Source organism: Anguilla rostrata, chromosome 11 (assembly GCF_018555375.3).
Source record: "Anguilla rostrata isolate EN2019 chromosome 11, ASM1855537v3, whole genome shotgun sequence".
NCBI classification, from domain to species: Eukaryota; Metazoa; Chordata; class Actinopteri; order Anguilliformes; family Anguillidae; genus Anguilla; species Anguilla rostrata.
The window spans coordinates 4,513,431-4,531,864 of NC_057943.1; the positions used below are offsets into that span (position 1 = coordinate 4,513,431).

The 18,434-nt window shown below is 52.3% G+C and overlaps 1 protein-coding gene across 1 annotated transcript in view; it reads right to left on the reverse strand.

Annotated features, from left to right (window-relative positions):
• plxna3 (plexin A3) overlaps positions 1-18,434 on the reverse strand; it is a 172,239-nt gene that overhangs the window by 14,063 nt on the left and 139,742 nt on the right. The window contains exons 11-22 of the mRNA XM_064300615.1: positions 17,534-17,630; positions 12,407-12,597; positions 11,110-11,258; positions 10,813-10,933; positions 9,448-9,584; positions 8,892-9,062; positions 8,151-8,244; positions 7,547-7,786; positions 6,729-6,872; positions 5,552-5,786; positions 2,504-2,646; positions 829-1,085 (exon numbers count right to left, since the gene is read on the reverse strand). Coding sequence (XP_064156685.1) covers positions 829-1,085; positions 2,504-2,646; positions 5,552-5,786; positions 6,729-6,872; positions 7,547-7,786; positions 8,151-8,244; positions 8,892-9,062; positions 9,448-9,584; positions 10,813-10,933; positions 11,110-11,258; positions 12,407-12,597; positions 17,534-17,630 — 1,979 coding nt within the window. The remainder of the gene's footprint in view (positions 1-828; positions 1,086-2,503; positions 2,647-5,551; positions 5,787-6,728; positions 6,873-7,546; positions 7,787-8,150; positions 8,245-8,891; positions 9,063-9,447; positions 9,585-10,812; positions 10,934-11,109; positions 11,259-12,406; positions 12,598-17,533; positions 17,631-18,434) is intronic.

An 18,434-nucleotide genomic window follows, 5' to 3' on the forward strand; every position in this document is an offset into this window, starting at 1 on the left:
CACACACACACGCATGCATGCCACATACACATACACACACACATGCATGCATGCCACACACCACACACACACACACACACTCACACACCATACACACACATGCATGCACACAGACACAAACCCACACACACACACACACACACAGAAACACACCCACACACACACACAGACAGACAGACACACACACACACACACACAATACAGTTTCTGCAACGCCAGTTCCTGACATGGACTACCAGTTGCTTTTAGAATTCAAGTCATTATCTCTCCATATATTTTTATTGATTACATTTAAGCTTCCTTTATAATTCACTGCCGTTAAGTTAATACAGGGTCAAGGCCCTAAAAACATGCATTACTAATAAGGGTTTGCTTATAATTCCTCTGACAGTGTTTGACCCAGCTTCCCCTGTGCTAGCCCTCTATCTGCAGAAAGCTGCCGGTGCTCTCCAGTTACCACTTGTGTTTTAATGGCGTCTTTTTATTTCCCATCCTTTAACCACCCTGAATGAAGAGCCCTGTGTTAACATAATTTAGTTACAATTATTATTACTCTTCGACCTCCTGCATTAAATATATACATATTCATTTAAATATTCATTAGGGTAATAGCAACACTGATTAAACACATGATTATTATTAACCAATTGAAAAGAGTAGGTTTTACTGGACTGTTTTTTTTTTTTTATTCTTCAGAATTCTAAGTCAGCGTTCTAGAACTCTCATTGCTTTCAGTCGCCAGTAGCGATTGTGACATCAGCATTAGAACGTTGAGCCGAGAGCATTCCGACCGCACGTTAACAGGGCCGCAGAGCGAGAGGGCCACACCTCCGGAGCAGCAGCTTGGGGTGGTTGCGGTTCTCCAGGTTCTTCTCGATCAGGTCGGCCAGCAGCTGCTTGAGCACCACGGTGGCGTACTCCATGCGCCCCTGCAGCGCCGCCATCAGGAGGGAGGCCACGTTGCCGCGGTCGCGCATGGAGAAGGAGCGCTGGGCCTCCAGCGTGTGGATGAAGGTGAGCAGGAACATCTTGTTGTGCAGCAGCTGGCTGAAGAGACGCAGGGCCTTCTCCACGTTGGCGGGAGACTGGGGGGGGGGGGGGGGGGGGGGGGGGGTGATGTAAGGGACAGAGGATGAGTTAAAATCAGAGACATGAGGGAAACGGTGCTAAAAATAATAAATTAAAAAGCTGTTCTCTTCAGTGTGAACTCCAGTCCTGGAGGTATCTGACACCCCTTCCCCCTCAACACGCTGTGCGCGGAATAAAGCTACAGAACACTGAGCATTCCCTGCAGTTTCCATTTTCTAAAGGTTTGTCCCGAGCACCGAAGCGTTTCTACGGGAGCGGTGCACAGCGGACGCGCGGGGTTCCCCGATCTCCCTCCATCGCGGGCTTTAATTAAGAGAAGGACGGACGGAAAAGCGGTTGTTTGGAACCTCACCACTCAGACAGCTGCGTGCGGTGGCCAGCCGAGCTGTGGAGATTCTTTTAGACAGTAGACAGGGATATTATTTATTCATTCGTTTCTGTTTGGGGGGGGGAGGGGGGGCAGTGGTTTTAAACCAGTGCCACTAAATGAATTAAAAGCAATATGGCTCCATGGCTGAAAAGCTCCTGGAAGGAGGCCACAGATGCCTCAGGCCTGTGATCGAAGTTCCCTTTAGTCAGTCAGTCAGTCAGTCAGTCAGTTAGTCAGTTAGTTTTATTGGACAAATTAACAAAAAACAAAGTCCTGCACTGTCAAGGATAACACAATAAAGTTAAAAACGTATTTCCATTGTGGTCTCCTTGATGCCAAGCAGTAGCCGTGGAGGCAAGACGACTTCACAACGGTGTAAATACAGTCAAACGCTGGATGGCTGGCTATGCAGCAAACTCGTTGCACAACAATACCAACACAACCAAATTCGCAGCCTAAAAACAACCACTGAATAGGTATCATAAAACAATGGCGGATATTTTGTTTCATAGTGTTTCTTAGCGACCAGCCTTACGTCCAGCTCTTTGAGGATGGGGTTAGGGTTTCACATGTGTGCGTTTCCTAGCAACCAGGCTTACGTCCAGCTCTTTGAGGATGGGGTTAGGGTTAGGGTTAGGGTTAGGGTTTCACATGTGCGTGTTTCCCAGCGACCAGCCTTACGTCCAGCTCTTTGAGGATGGGGTTAGGGTTAGGGTTTCACATGTGTGCGTTTCCTAGCGACCAGGCCTTACGTCCAGCTCTTTGAGGATGGGGTTAGGGTTAGGGTTAGGGTTTCACATGTGTGCGTTTCCTAGCGACCAGGCCTTACGTCCAGCTCTTTGAGGATGGGGTTAGGGTTAGGGTTTCACATGTGTGCGTTTCCTAGCGACCAGGCCTTACGTCCAGCTCTTTGAGGATGGGGTTAGGGTTAGGGTTTCACATGGTTGCGTTTCCTAGCGACCAGGCCTTACGTCCAGCTCTTTGAGGATGGGGTTAGGGTTAGGGTTTCACATGTGTGCGTGTTTCCTAGCGACCAGGCCTTACGTCCAGCTCTTTGAGGATGGGGTGCTCCTCGATGCCGGGGAACATGACCCTCATGGTGTAGGTGCGGTACTCCAGGAAGGGGATCTTCACGCCGTCCATGTCGTTGGTCAGCTCCTGGATGTCCGTCTGCAGCTCGGCGAACGCTGTGGCGGGGGAGAGACAGGAAGGACAAGGCGGGGGGCGGGCGTGAAACGCAGGAAGAGGACGTCTGCGACAACTCCCGCCCCCCCAACCGCCGCCTTGCGAGAAAAGCGCGAGACTGCTCTCGTGTTCCAACCGCCAAACTCGCGACTCGCAAGTCAGTCTGCTCCTGCTTCACGGTCAGCCACAAAACCCGACTTCCTCCACCAACTGCCATTCACGTTCCGTAAACAGAGAAGAGGAGCAGCGACGGCCTGGCTCGTAGAAAAGCTGTCGGTTACAACGATCGCGAGATAAAAACGTCAAAGTGTTCATCCTTAAACGAGCGCTACACGTGCCGTTCGAAAACGTTTCATATTTCAGCTGCTAGGATTCAGGGTTCTGAAAACGTTTTAAGAACGTCAAATAATGTTTCCCTTAATGTCTTCCTTAAGCTCTCTGACAATAAAATAATTTTAACTGGAGAGTAATTATTTTGTCCAGCCTATATGATGAATGCGTGTGCGACAGCGTTTTCTTTGTGTCCTGTACCACTGCTAGGGGACTGCTTTTGTACAACCGCTGTTAACAATTAAATTTACGACTCCATGCGCGGCTTACAAAGCGAAGGAAGGCCGTGCTGGGGCACGTCCTCCATGAACAGACCCCCCCCCCCCCCGCGAAACGAACGGGGGGTGAAGGGGAATAAAAATAATCGCTTTTGATTTCTCCTGCAAGTTCCCCGCTCTTATTTTGTGAGAGATGTGCAGGGGGAATGGACTTACGATTCCTTCATGAACTCCTACAAAACAGGATCCACATTTTACAGATATTAGACTGCACATTGCATTTCCTTTTTTTTCGGCTGGACCGCAACAGCGGGGCCAGCCCTACAAACACAAATGTCTGTGACTGACTGAGTGATGAAGTTACACCATTGGTGAGCCGAGTTATGAAGTCACACCATTGGTCGGCCGGATCACGTGTGTTAGGTCCAGCCACATACTAGGTTTTAACCTGGTCTAGTTTGGTGAAATGAGGCCTGGGTGACAGCAGACCACCATTTTATCTCAGTCCGGCCCCAGCCCTGATCACACTTCTGGACGGGCGTGGCCACACAAAACAAAAGGAGGCACTTTTTCTTGAGCAGGTGCAGCTCCACCAGCTGAGGGGAAAGAGGGCGTGTCCCGGGGCCTCATTCTCAGGGGAAGCAGACGCGATGCGTCCCCCTGCACACCCACACACAGGAGCGCTTATTGTTGGGCACCGTCTGCTTCGCACACTCGTGAGAAACGTGAACGTCTCCATTTTTCGCACGGCCCCCGGGCGCCGCGTTAAAAATAATTACGATGGGGTTCTCGTCTCACGCGCGCACAACGAAACGCCACGCCCGCACTTTCACCCCCCTCTCCCTCTCCCTTTCTCTTTCCCTCTCTCTTTCTCCCTCCCTGCCTCCCTCTCCCTTTCTCTCTCTCTCTCTCTTTCTCCCTCCTCCCTCCCTCTCCCCTCTCTCTCTGTCTCCCCCTCTCTCTCCTCCCTCTCCCCCTCCCTCTCCTCCCTCTCCCCCTCCCTCTCTCTCTCTCTCCCTCCCTCTCTCTCTCCTTAGCTCTCTCTCCTCTCCTCCTCCCTCCTCCTCTCCTCCTCCCTCCTCCTCTCCCTCTCTCTCTCACTCCTCCCTCTTCTCCTCTCCCTCCCTCCCTCCTCTCTCCATCTCTCTCTCTCCCTCCCTCTCTCTCTCCTTTTCTCCCTCTCTCTCTCTCTCTCTCTCTCTCTCCTTTTCTCTCTCTCTCTCTCTCTGCGACCTGTCACTAAGAGCCAAACCGTTGACAACCAGCGCTTTTTCAGAACGGAACACAGCGGAGTCCATTCTCCGCTACTCCCGAAATAAACTTGTGTTGTGAGGTGAACAAAACACACACACACACGCACACACACACAACACACACACACACACCACACACACACACACACACACACACCACACACACACACAACACACACACACACACCACACAACACACACACACACACACACACCACACACCACACACACACACACAACACCGACAATGAGCTTTTCTGTTTCTTCTGCTGCAGTCCGGCTGCTTGTACGAGCCCACAGCTTCACCCCGCGGATGAGATAACGTTGTGAGGTGCACGTTTACGGGGACGCTGTCTGCAGAAGGAATTAAGACTTGAACGGGCTGTGAAAAGGATGGCGGGTCCAGCGAATGCTGTGGTTAAGAGCGCTGCTGCTGTGGTCAGTGTGAGGCCTGTGGGTGACAGAGTTCCGGGGCAAGGAGGTACATTGCTGTAATGGAGAGTGTACAGACATGTTGCGTGTGCGAATGGAGTGTACAGACGTGATGCGTGTGGAAACAGGGAGTGTACAGGTCTGTTGCGTGTGCAAATGGAGTGTACGGACGCGTTGCGTGTGTAAGACGCGGTATGTACGGAGCTGTTGCGTGTGCAATCGGGACACGCGTTGCGTGTGTACGGACGCGTTGCTTATGTACGGACGCGTTGCGTGTGTACGACGCGTGCGTGTACGACGCGTGCTATGTACGGACGCGTTGCGTGTGTACGGACGCGTTGCGTGTGTACGGACGCGTTGCGTGTGTACGGACGCGTTGCGTGTGTACGGACGCGTTGCGTGTGTACGGACGCGTTGCGTGTGTACGGACGCGTTGCGTGTGTACGGACGCGTTGCGTGTGTACGGACGCGTTGCTTATGTACGGACGCGTTGCGTGTGTACGGACGCGTTGCGTGTGAACGGACGCGTTGCGTGTGTACAGACGCGTTGCGTGTGTACAGACGCGTTGCGTGTGTACAGACGCGTTGCGTGTGTACAGACGCGTTGCGTGTGTACAGACGTGTTGCGTGTGTACAGACGTGTTGCGTGTGCAAACGGACGCTGTGGCCCTTACCCTCCTTGCACTCCAGCGCGACCCGGGACTCCAGGTTGTCCATCTGCAGCTGCAGGCGCTTGAGGGTGCGGTCCGCGTCGCGCGTCTTGCGCTTGTAGGCGATGAGCACGGCGATGATGGCGATCAGCAGGACCCCGCCCCCCGCCCCGATGCCGATGATGGCGGGCAGCGTCAGCGCGCTGTCCGAGTAGATGTGCAGGGTGCCCGGGGAGTACTCCAGCCCCCCCACCAAAATCTGCGAGGGGGAGGGGAAGGGGGGGGGGGGCGGAAGGAAGCAGAACAGGCCTCAGAGGGGAGCGTCTCATTCTCGTGGTGCGCGTTTTTTTCGCCGCGGGGCTGGGGGGGGGGGCGTTACCGCCGCGCGGGCGGACTCCGGGCCTCGCTGAAGGCCAACGGGCCAATTAACCCCGGACCCCCCCCTGCGGCTCCGCCTAACGACTTTCACCTTTCCGCCGCCATCACACCCCCGCCCGCTGCCATTAATTATTGAGCAGCGAGAAACAAAGGCCCCAGGGAAGAGTCCGATAGGGGGGGGGGGGGGGGGGGGGTCAGGTGATTAACACGCGGACCGGCCTAGCTCCAGGTGGGCCTCCTCTTTCCCCCCCTCCCCCCCGGCACAAATCGCCAACACCTCCCCACTAAGCACCCGCCCCGCTCTAATCCGCGCCCTGATTGGTCGACGCCTCCTCCTCTCCACACGGTCGCCGCTTATCGATTGGGTTAAATTGAGTTTCGGACCAGTCGGCGAGTCGCGACCGGAGCCGACGGCCAGAGAACTAGTCCAGGCACGCCGGTCGGAGTCAATACCCTAAGGCTCTAGTCAAAGATCTTCGCTCTAAAGTCCACCAAGAAATCCACAAACCAATTTTTCAATTTAGTTTCAGTCTGTCCAATTACACCAATTTTTATCAGCAAATAACATTTAAATATAGTTATACATCTATCAGTTTTTTTGTGAAAATCAGGGATATGTTCAAATCAAAGACATTTAGAATCATTTGTAGATGCTCACACACTTCCTACCAGCACTGCTCTAGGTTATGAATATTTCTGGGTAATCTCTTAACGATCCCTTAAATGCACATCAGCTGATGATTGGGAAGCAGAACGTACGCACGGTCACGTTTGATCACGACGACACGGTAAAAGCGTATAAAGAAATCTCCCGAAATCTCACCAGGACCCGCTGCTCCCCGGTGAGGTCGGGGGAGTCGCAGAGCAGCTGCGACTCGGAGACGGTTAACAGACAGGGGGTTTCTCCAATCATAACGCTGTAATTGAGACGGGCGTTCCCAGGGGCGGGAGGCATGAGGTTCTTTCCCTGACAGGGGGGAGGGGGAGAGAGAGAGAGAGAGAGGAGAGAGGAGAGGAGGAGGGAGGGGGGGGGGAGAGAGAGAGAGAGGAGGGAGGGAGGGGAGGGGAGGGGAGAGAGAGAGAGGGAGGGAGGGAGGGAGGGGGAGAGAGAGGAGGGAGGGGAGGGAGGGAGGGGGAGAGAGAGAGAGAGAGAGAGGGAGAGGGAGAGAGAGGGAGGGAGGGGGGAGAGAAAGAGAGAGAGAGGGAGAGAGAGAGAGAGATCAGTTCCGCGGTTTTGGACTCATCACATCAACTCGCCTGCAACATCTCAGAAAAATCTGTGTACAGGAAATATTAGGCCATCTTTCATCTCCCCTCAACAAGAACGTATTTGCAAGCCAACGAAATTAAATCACTGTTGCAAGAACACCACATTACTAATGGATATCGAAGTATAAAGTCAGTTGCATTACTTCATTACGCATTATACTTCTTTATTACTTTACATCAGGGTCTGTCCAGCTCTGTTCCTGGAAATCTACTGTCCTGCAGGCTTTCATTTCAACCCTAATTTGGCACACCTGATTCTCTAATTAGCAGCTCAACGAGATCTCAAGCTGTCAATAGAGTTGGCGGTTTATTAGGGTTAGAATGAAAACCTAAAGGACGACAGATCTCCAGGACCGGGGCTACTCTACATACTTTCAGGATGATGGGCGAGCCCGGCTTGACCTCCAGTATCCCAGAGTTCCCCAGCGAATCGAAGGTGGGGTTGGGGTAGTAGGTGAAGGGCGTCCCGTTGAGGATGAGCAAGGCGGTCACGTGATCCAGGACGAAGCCGAACTCGTCCGGGTGCACGCCAGACTCGGGCACCTGCCGCTTGGCGTACACGATGCCCGGGGCCAGACACGTCATGACAGACTCGTTCACTACACTGCACACCTGGAGAGGGAGGAGAGAATGAGGAGAAGAATCCTTGCAGGTTAGAATCCACCCCCCCTGCAGATTAGAATCCGGCCCCCCCCCCCAGGTTAGAATTTGCCCACCCCCAGGTTAGAGAAACATAAACAGAAGCTTTCATCACAGCTCTATGTGCTGTTGTCCACCAGTTTCAATCTTCGCACTTGTTGCTATCCAACTGTGATCACATGATCTTATGGAGCTTCTGTTTCAGTCTAGGACTGTGCTGTGGACGCAGGGTAGCTGAAGAGAGAATCTCGGGATCATAGGTTAAAGGTTAAAGGTCATGAGGTTAAAGAGCGCACGCCGTGTTGTAGCCAATCACAGGCACGGCCGGTGGACTTACGTTGGTGGTCTCCACCCCTCCGTACTTGGCTCGCACTTTGGGCTCCTGAATGGTGAGCAGGTTGGTGCCCGAGACGGTGATGGAGGTGCTTCCACTGAAACGCAAACGCACAAACGCAGCTTTACAATAAACGACGTCGCCATAGCGACCGCTACAGTACCACGGCTACAGCAAACCTCACAATAAAGCACAGCCGCCGCTACCACGGTTACGGCAAAGACCGTAAATCGCGCATCGGGCAGAGAGGTTTTTTTTGACAGGGAGAATTTTTTGGGAGAATTTCTGAAACGTGATCCAAAAATCCATTTGCACTGAATCAGAGAGCAGTCTGGCCTCAGAGGGCAGTCGTTCCGGTTCGTTTGGTTCGGGTGGGGGGGGGGGGGGAGGAGGGGCAGGTGTGGGGGGGGGGGTGGCGGTAAATGGCTGAGATTCTGAGCGAGTGGGCTCATTTGCCAGCCCCGCGGGGCACAGCGTATTAGGATTTCATACGCACTTTAGACTTCATGAAGTTCCTGTCCGTTATATTGAGGAGCGCCGTGATAAACGCTCTGCGATGGAACCTCATCTCTGTCCGAGCGCGGTTCTCAGGACCGCCATTTTATTTAAAAATCTGCAGGGCTGCTGGCCGGAGGTGTTTCTAGCGTTAACGGACTTCCTGTTAGGCCCGGGACGAGCCCCGAGCGTTGCCGGGGCGACGGCGGGGCGGGGCGGGGCGGGGCGGGGCGTGGCGGGGCGGCTCACTTCATGATGCTCCAGTTGGGCTCGATGTTGGCGATGGTGGGGTCGTCCGTGTACAGGTACCGCGTGTCCGCGCTGGTCACCTCCGCCTTGTCGATGCGCAGCCTGATGGGGGAGGGGCCCGAGCCGGACTGCGAGGGCGGGGTCACGCAGACGATGTCCCGCTTGTTTCGTCTGCAGGAACCGAAACACACACACACACACACACACACCTCGCGTTTGCGTTCGTCTTTTACACAATCCCCATTACAGATTATGTTCTAAAACTTGAGTCCGTGTGTGTGCAAGTGCACACATGAGCATGTGTGTTTGTAAGTACGTGTGTGTGTATGCATGCATGTGTGTGTGTGTGTGTACGCGAGTGCACGTGTGAGCATGTGTGTTTGTAAGTACATGTGTGTGTGCATGCATGTGTGCGCGTGCGTGTATTTGCACACATATTGCGAATGTAGCTGTAAATGTGCCTTTGATCATAATATCCCGTCTGTGGCACATTTAATATTTTCCGTGCACATTTGTATTAGCCTATGATCAAACAGGAAGGGGCTGCTGTACCCACCTGACGAACAGACACTCCCCCTGGCCCACGAACACGGTCACAGAGCTCCCCGCGTCCAGGTGTCGTCCCGAAAGGGTCAGCCTGGTCCCCCCCGACACGGGACCCTTCTCCGGGCGGACCCTGTTAAAGCTGGGAGTCTGGGGGACGAAACAGCTTTAATGCACACAGCTCTCTCTCTTCATAAGCGCCCTTCACCATTAGCCGTCCCGGGACATAAACACAGGACCAGCCGCCCCCCCCCCCCCGAAACACAGGACCAGCCGCCCCTCCGCCCCGAAACACAGGGCCAGCCCCCCCCTCCCCTAAAGAAACACAGGGCCAGCCGTCCCCCCCCTCCCCCAAAGAAGCACAGCAATTCGGATGTTTTTTTTACAGGCACTCGATAAGCGATGGTCTGTTTCACAGCCGCCACCTGTGGAGCCTCCACAGTGTGTTTTATTACCGCCAGGGACAGACTGCATCAGGTGGGCTCTCTAACGTGTGTGTGACTGTGAAACGCCACGACCAGAGATTTAATGCTTTATCGATCACCGCATTCCAGCCACGATCGATGGGAAATGAGCAAACGTTACTTCGATTAAAGGCAAAGAAGTATCAAATTTCAATGTTTATTTTTTTTTTTAAAACATACTGATCCAGGATCAGTGCTGTGGCTGTTGACCAGGCAGACTGAATGTCTGTTTTTTAATTCATCGTCTTTTTGTTTTTTTTGCGGTGTAGTAATCGCCTGCCCCCCCCCCCCCGCACACGTGCTCGTTTGGCGCGCGGCGCATTAGCCTCCTCGAGAGCGAAGCCGCGAGGGCCGTATCGATCGCTCGCTGGTTTAAAGGGGGGGGGGCGCTCCGGCCCGTTCGGTCCTGTGTGTGAGAGGCAGACCCCGCAGGAAAACGGCCTGTCTGCCCCCCCCTCCCAGGCCCAGCGGCGTACTGCCCCCTGGGGAGGAGCGGGTGATGACATCACACCGAGCACGCTTTTACAGCTGAGTCATTCTCCGCACGCACGCATGCACGGGTCGCACTAGGGCCCGGCGGGGCTGTTGCCAGGGAGACACGCCTGTGGCTCCGCCCCTGCGGGATGAGCAGGGGTCAGACCGTTGCCAGGGTGACATGCCTGTGGCTCCGCCTGTCAGAGGTCAGGCTGTCGCCAGGGAGACACGCCCGTGGTTCTGCCCCTACGGGACGGGTAGGGGTCAGGGGTCAGACCGTTGCCAGGATGACATGCCTGTGGCTACGCCCTTCAGAGGTCAGGCTGTCGCCAGGGAGACCTGCCAGTGGCTCCAGGGGGCAGGGGTCAGGGGGCACGGGTTAGGGGGCAGGGGGTAGGGGTCAGGGGTGAGGGGTCATGGGTCAGCGGAGGGGTACGTACCACGAAGGAGTAGGTCTGGGAGGACAGGGCGCGGTAGTCAGCGCTGCAGTCTCCGATGCACAGCTCCACCGGGCCTCCGGGGGGGCTAGAGAGCAGCGACTCCTCCATGTCACACACAATCCTTAGAGAGGAGGGGGGTCACACACATTAGTCACAAACGCCACAAGTACACAGTCTGTGCCCAGGTTTACAGAACACAGCGAGGCGCTAAAAAAATCAAGCGGACGGCTTCGTGTTAGCGCCGTTAGCATTATTAGCGTAGTTAGCGGTGTTAGCGGCGTCAGCGGGCGGACTCACCTCTCGGCGCTCACGTACTCGGACGGCACGGGGGTGCAGCGGACCCCCGCCACGTGCACGTGGGTGATCTCCCGCACCTGCAGGCCCAGGTTCTCCCCCTCCATCGTCACTCGCGTGCCCCCCTCCTTGGGCCCCGTCAGCGGCTGGATCTGTGAGACAGCAGAGAGGAGAGGAGAGGAGACGCCGTCACACACCAGAACGTGCGCCAGCTCCCCCTGTCCTTCACAGAGATACATATACACACGCCGCACATCAGTTAAAAACATCGTAGCGCACACCAGAATGTGCGCTGGCTCCCCCTGTCCTTCACTGAGATACGAACACGCGCCACACACCGGTTAGAAACGCTGGCTCCCAAGGTTTGGATTACAGGGAAATAGAGCTGGGCAATAAACTCTATCGCTAATAGTCTCGTATTTTTTTGAGCACAATGACAATCACGGCCATGGGGTGATGTACTGCCTTTCTTTAATTAAACCTGATGCAATAATAAACATCTGAACTTCAGAGGCCACATGAAATGGGGGGAAAAAAAATTAAAATTCACCACTGATATCTACTGGATGTTGACAAGGCAGCCAATCAAGAGCAAGGTCGTGCAGCTCACATGTGGTCACGTGATGTGCTTTTACCCATCACAAGGTCTTATCAACAAGGTCTTACAGAGTTATAAACATCCAATAGATAGCAGTGGTGGGGGGTTTTTTTTTCCTGCAAGCACTTCACATTGCCCCAGCAGTTTGGATGATCACCATGGTATCGGGCATAATTAAATGAAGAAAAGATGAAAAGAAAGGCAATAGACTAATAAAACGAGTCCATATCGCCCGTTGAAGGAGAGGCGCAGGTTTTTTCTCAGCGGTATCGGTGGGAGGGCGCAGCGGAGTCATGCTGCACGCTGGTTATTCGGAGGCAGGAAACAGGTGCGTCAGCCATCGGCCAGCTTCTGGTGGTGGCATGGTGCTGGGCTTTGGATCTATGGCAGCACCAGGAAGGGGACACTGTACCTTGGTTACTTTGGGGTAGCAGGATGGGGATGTCCTGTACCTTGGATATTTGGAGGGGTGTACCTTGGTTATTTGGGGGGTGTACCTAGCCTATTTGGGGGGTGTATCCTGGTTATTTAGGGGGGTATACCATGGTTATTTGGGGGTGTACCTTAGTTATTTGGGGGGGGGGGGAGGAGGGGTGATGGTTTATGGCTGCATGCGTTACTGCGTGCGTGGCCGCGGCGGCGGGGCATGCGTTACCTTGGCGATGCGCGGGTGGCCGCGGGCGGGGCGGGCGCATGCGTTACCTTGGCGATGCGCGGGTGGCTGCAGCGCACGTTGCGGCGGCCCTGGTGCATCCAGTTGTGCTCGGGGGCGTGGCAGTGCTGCCGCAGGAGGCAGCGCTTCTCCCCCAGGCACCAGCCGCACTCGAACGCGCCGTCCGCCTTCAGACAGAGGCCACAGCTGTCCCTCTGAGCCTCGCACTTATACAGCAGCGCTGGGGGGGAGGGGGGATAGGGGGGGTGAGTCAGGATAACACAAAACTAACCCAAAACCCCTATGTCCCTGCACCCCACAAACACAGGATAACACAGCTACCCCCAAACCCCTATGTCCCTGCACCCCACAAACACAGGATAACACAGTTACCGCCAAACCCCTATGTCCCTGCACCCCACAAACACAGGATAACAGAGTTACCCCCAAACCCCTATGTCCCTGCACCCCACAAACACAGGATAACACAGTTACCGCCAAACCCCTATGTCCCTGCACCCCACAAACACAGGATAACAGAGCTAACCCCAAACCCCTATGTCCCTGCACCCCACAAACACAGGATAACAGAGCTACCCCCAAACCCCTATGTCCCTGCACCCCATAAACACAGGATAACAGAGCTACCCCCAAACCCCTATGTCCCTGCACCCCACAAACACAGGATAACAGAACTACCCCCAAACCCCTATGTCCCTGCACCCCACAAACACAGGATAACAGAGCTAACCCCAAACCCCTATGTCTCTGCACCCCATAAACACAGGATAACAGAGCTACCCCCAAACCCCTATGTCTCTGCACCCCACAAACACAGGATAACAGAGCTACCCCCAAACCCCTATGTCCCGCACCCCACAAACACAGGATAACAGAGCTACCGCCAAACCCCTATGTCCCTGCACCCCACAAACACAGGATAACAGAGCTACCCCCAAACCCCTATGTCCCTGCACCCCACAAACACAGGATAACAGAGCTACCCCCAAACCCCTATGTCCCTGCACCCCACAAACACAGGATAACAGAGCTACCCCCAAACCCCTATGTCCCTGCACCCCACAAACACAGGATAACAGAGCTACCCCCAAACCCCTATGTCTCTGCACCCCATAAACACAGGATAACAGAGCTACCCCCAAACCCCTATGTCTCTGCACCCCATAAACACAGGATAACAGAGCTACCCCCAAACCCCTATGTCTCTGCACCCCACAAACACAGGATAACTCTTATATCACCTCTATTCAAACTCATACCACACTCCCCACTCACGCATGCACACAATACACACACACACACACGTGCACGCACACACAAGCATACACCAAACATTCAACTGTATTCTTTGGAGAGAAAAAAACCAAACATGACCTACTTTTCTTATAGAGGTAACAAAATGAAAAATGTCTATTTTGGAAGAATGGAAGAAATAAAACTGCAGTGAAAATCTGAATTTATACACACACTCACTCACACACACACACACAGGTGTAAAGGTGAGGGCTACTGGCCAGTGTAAGGAGGCAGTCGGCCCTATCAGATACAGATACACACACACACACACACACACCACACCACACACACACGCACACGCACGCGCGCACACACACACACACACACAGGTGTAAAGGTGAGGGCTACTGGCCAGTGTAAGGAGGCAGTCGGCCCTATCAGATACAGATACACACACACACACACACACACACACCACACCACACACATGTGCGCACACACACACACACACACACACACACACCGGTGTAAAGGTGAGGGCTTTTGGCCAGTGTAAGGAGGCAGTCGGTCCTATCAGATACACACACACACACACACAGGTGTAAAGGTGAGGGCAGTCACACAGGGCTACTGGCCGGCGTCAGGCCCTATCAGCCACAGATACGCTCGCAGGCTCTGCTTGCTGACTCGCTCCTAATCTTCCCCACAGAGCCCCGCGCAGACGAAGAGATGAAATCTGCCGTCTGATTACGAGCACTGGCGCTCTCCCCTCCGAGTACAAATCAGCAGATCAAACGCTGGCGGCGTGGGGGGGGGGGGGGCGCAGGCGGTAACGGGAGCTCGTTGCCGCGACAGCGTCAGACTCAGAGCTCAGCTCCGTTACGGAGGAAAGGCGGGTCTACAGGAAAGGGGGGGAGGGCGCAGGGGGATGGGGTGTGCCATCTAAACTTTTCTGCAGATTTCCATGTCACGGCCAAGAACAACAAAGGAGGACTCGCTATGATAATCAGGATTTTGCAGTCTATAAAACTGTATTCTTCAGAGAGAGGGAGAGGGAGAGAGAGAGAGAGAGGGTGAAAAAAACACGACCTACTTTTCTAATAGAGATAGCAAGAAGGAAAATGTCTATTTAGGAAGAAATAAAACTGCAGTGAAAAATCGGAATTTATGCATTTTACACACACGCGTGCATGTACGCACGCACACACACACACACACGCACGCACGTCAACAGGGTGCATGCATGCATGTGTATGGGTACGTTTTTCTCCAGCACGTATATACAATCTGTGTAGGATTCCGTGTGTGTTGTGTCAATATTATAACTTGCAATTACCTGTCTATTTGAAAAGGGAGAAAAAAAAAAAATACGACGTATCACGTCTCTGGCAAACGTTTTCTACACACAGATCCTCTTATCTCAACCGCAGATCAGCGCGATAGTTGGAAGCACCGAAGTCCGCATTTCAGATGTCTTAATTACAGCACATCAGAGCTGGCACGCTCAGTCCTCTGGGGTCCCCGGGTCTGCTAGTTTTCACTTTATTTCAGCGCACTAATTAGTCTGCAAATCAAAACATGGCAAGAATATTTAAATCTGTCGCAAACTTTCTTTTTTTTTTAACCTTAATCCACCCGCATCCGCAATCAGATCAGACCCCAAAAAAAAAAAAAAAAACCAGGTGAGGTTAGTTAACTGTGTAAGCGGCTGCGTTGATTGGTTAATTAAGTGCCGAGTAACAACCAATACCAAAAGAGCCTGCAGTTCTCCAGGGCCACGGGTGAGAACCCCTGCTATACACAAATTAAACGCCTGATTCTTCTGTAGTTTTTCAGCGACACACACACACACACAAACAAACAAACAAACACACACACACAAAACTTCACAAAATTAGTCTACTCTAATGAACTAGTTCTTAAACTTTTTAATGATGGGACCCAAATTAGAAAAACAATTTCATATATCGGGACCCAAATTTGAAATTTAGCACCTCATGGGGACCCATCAAATACACATACTCGCATAGCCTGGGGAGGACTACAGATTCTGGGACCCACCTCATATACTCCCGGGACCCATTTTGAGGTCCCGACCCACAGTGTAAAAAAACACTGCTGTAATGCACTGTGAACAACGGTTTTTCTGAGGTAATGAGATCGACCAAACCGTTCTCTCCACAGCCCAGCGGTGTAATCAAACTGATAAAAAAAGGTCCGCCCTGTTTGTGAGGAGGCAAATCCTCCATGCTGTGTCTTCTCTGCGTCGTCCAGCTTTGGTGTGCTAATAACTTTCCATTCAAAACAAACGAACCGCGCTTTTTATTATTCATAAGCAGTTATTAAACCGATTTCTGAGCCGGTTTTTGTACACGGGTAGAACCGTGGGAGCTGAGGTAGGCACGCAGGCTTCGCCGCCACCGAGCTGACGTCAGAATGCGGAAACCGGTGGCCTAACAAGCCACCATATTTCACATATTTGTACATTTCTAAATTGCAAGCAGGCAGGTCTGAAGTTTCTTGGCAACGGCGCTGCTGAATTGGCCGCAGACAAACTGCAGAGCTGTGCACGGCGATCCGCTTGCACCGACAATCCCGCACAACGCTCCCCATAATATATTCCATAAACGGGACGTTTAATAACATTATAAAAATTGCAGTTACCAGCGGGAAATATGACAATTTTCTTACGTGCGCGTTTTCGACGTGAATCAGTGCGCTACATTTATGCGCCTTTGACAGTTACTCGGCTAACTTGCCACGACGATTAGTATGAAATACGCTCTTGGTTTTTCTGGTTGACTGATTGGTTCAGTAAATGGAAAACACTGCCACCACATTCCGCTGATAGGAAGCAGCTAGAGTCCCTTCCAGTACCATTACATTTCGTAGGTGAAACTCCGCAAAGCTTTAAAAGAAGCTTTGCTATCTTCGCTTCCAACAAGCACAACTAAACCCAACGGTTATTTTTCAGCACTGTGAAACAGAATACACTTTTTAAGCAAACGCAGTCCCATTTCCACACAATGGCTTCGCAGTCCCTGGTGGCACACTATTAAATAGCATTTAAGCTAAGCGTGTCTCATAGACCTAAAAACAAGATGATACGGCTATCGGTAAGCAAAACCGTATGACTCAATATCAACAGCCAGCTGTTGTTCGGGCGTACAATAATTTTCAATAAAGATTTTATTGAACTGGCAGAGTCAGTCTTCATGCTCCCACCGTGTCATCAAAGAGCCCGACGCTCTCTTTTTTAAACCGGTGCGGCGTTTAACAGGAGCCTGGCCGGCCTTTACTGGACTCTGCGCGGACTGTCACGCCGTATAAACGTCCGCGCTGGAAATTAAGAGGTGGAACCCGCGCTGCAGCGACAGGAAAGGACAGCTGGAGTCGGACCGGCGAGGAAACGATCGCGCTACGGATGAAAACGAAACGAGCTCCGGCTCGTTTGCTAACAATCAAAGCTTCTTTAGTACTGAATAACGAACACCATTCCATTTCACAGGATTGTTCACGATGGATTTAGTTTTTTTTAACTATAATAAATGGATACTATGAAAAATTATCATATACAAGGTAGTTCAACAAACAAATATCCGTAGGTTCATGGCAGACCTTATATGGGAAACATAGCCTCTTTTGGCATAAACCAGTACAGGGTACTGTATTCACTACACAGTACATGGACAATGTTAAACATTTACACACCACTAGGGGGCGATGCTAAATTTATCTTCGCAAAACTTAGGCTGTAACTCATTGGATCAAGGCAGTAGCAGACGAGCGAAGACCTTGGACCGGACCAGATCAGCATGCAGTCATCTTTCATCGCTTAAATTCAGACCGAATTGCAGAGCAGAGATATAAAAAAAAAGTGAGCAGGGATTTTCAGAAATGACACGCTAAAGTTTGGGTACCTTTCATGTTGGCCGGCTTGTCGATGAAGAAGTCGCCGTCCCACACGATGGAGAAATCCACGGGGAGATCACCCACCTCGTCTCCATCGTACCAGTACTGCAGGGAGGACACACACACACACAGACATACGGGGCCATGTTATTAATGTTGGTAAATTATATTTATGAATATTCCATTCATACACATCAACAGTACCACTGAACAGAGGAAATTCACGTTAACTGTGGTGAAGATTACTGACCAAGTATAGACAAAGTAAGACAAACCACACATCACCCCCAACCCCCACCCCCCACACTGTTTGTGCCATACTAACAACTAGTACTAAAACAGAGGATGTATCTTAAAATACAAAAAGACAATGATTACATCCACAAACTAGTAGATGATGGAAGAGGTTTTTGCATGAGGGTGGGAGGGGTCCCTCTCTCTCTGTATGTACAGTGAACTCCATAATTATCGGGACAAAGACTTATTATTTTTTATTTGTCTCGGTACAATTTTAGATTTGTAATCAAACAATTCACGTGAGGTTAAAGTGTTCATTCTCAGCTTTTATTAAAGGGTATTATTATACATTTTGGTTTGACAATATAGAAATTACATATTATGTCTCTCTCTCTTTCTGTTTTCCTGTCTCACACGCGAGGACTTTGTGAATAAACGCAACCCTAACGGACCGTGGCTGCCTGTCGGGTTCGGGTTGGGGGGGGGGGGGGGGGGGGGGGGGGGGCGGGGCGGTTTTACGACCCGTGTTTTAATTAGCGGCAACACTCAGAGCACTTAGCGGACGCATTCCTGGGAGAATATCGCTGATCAGCCGCATCGATCGGCCGACGGAACACTTAAGGGGGGGGGGGGGGAAGGGGGGGGGGGGGGGCGATCGGGAACTGGCAGGTG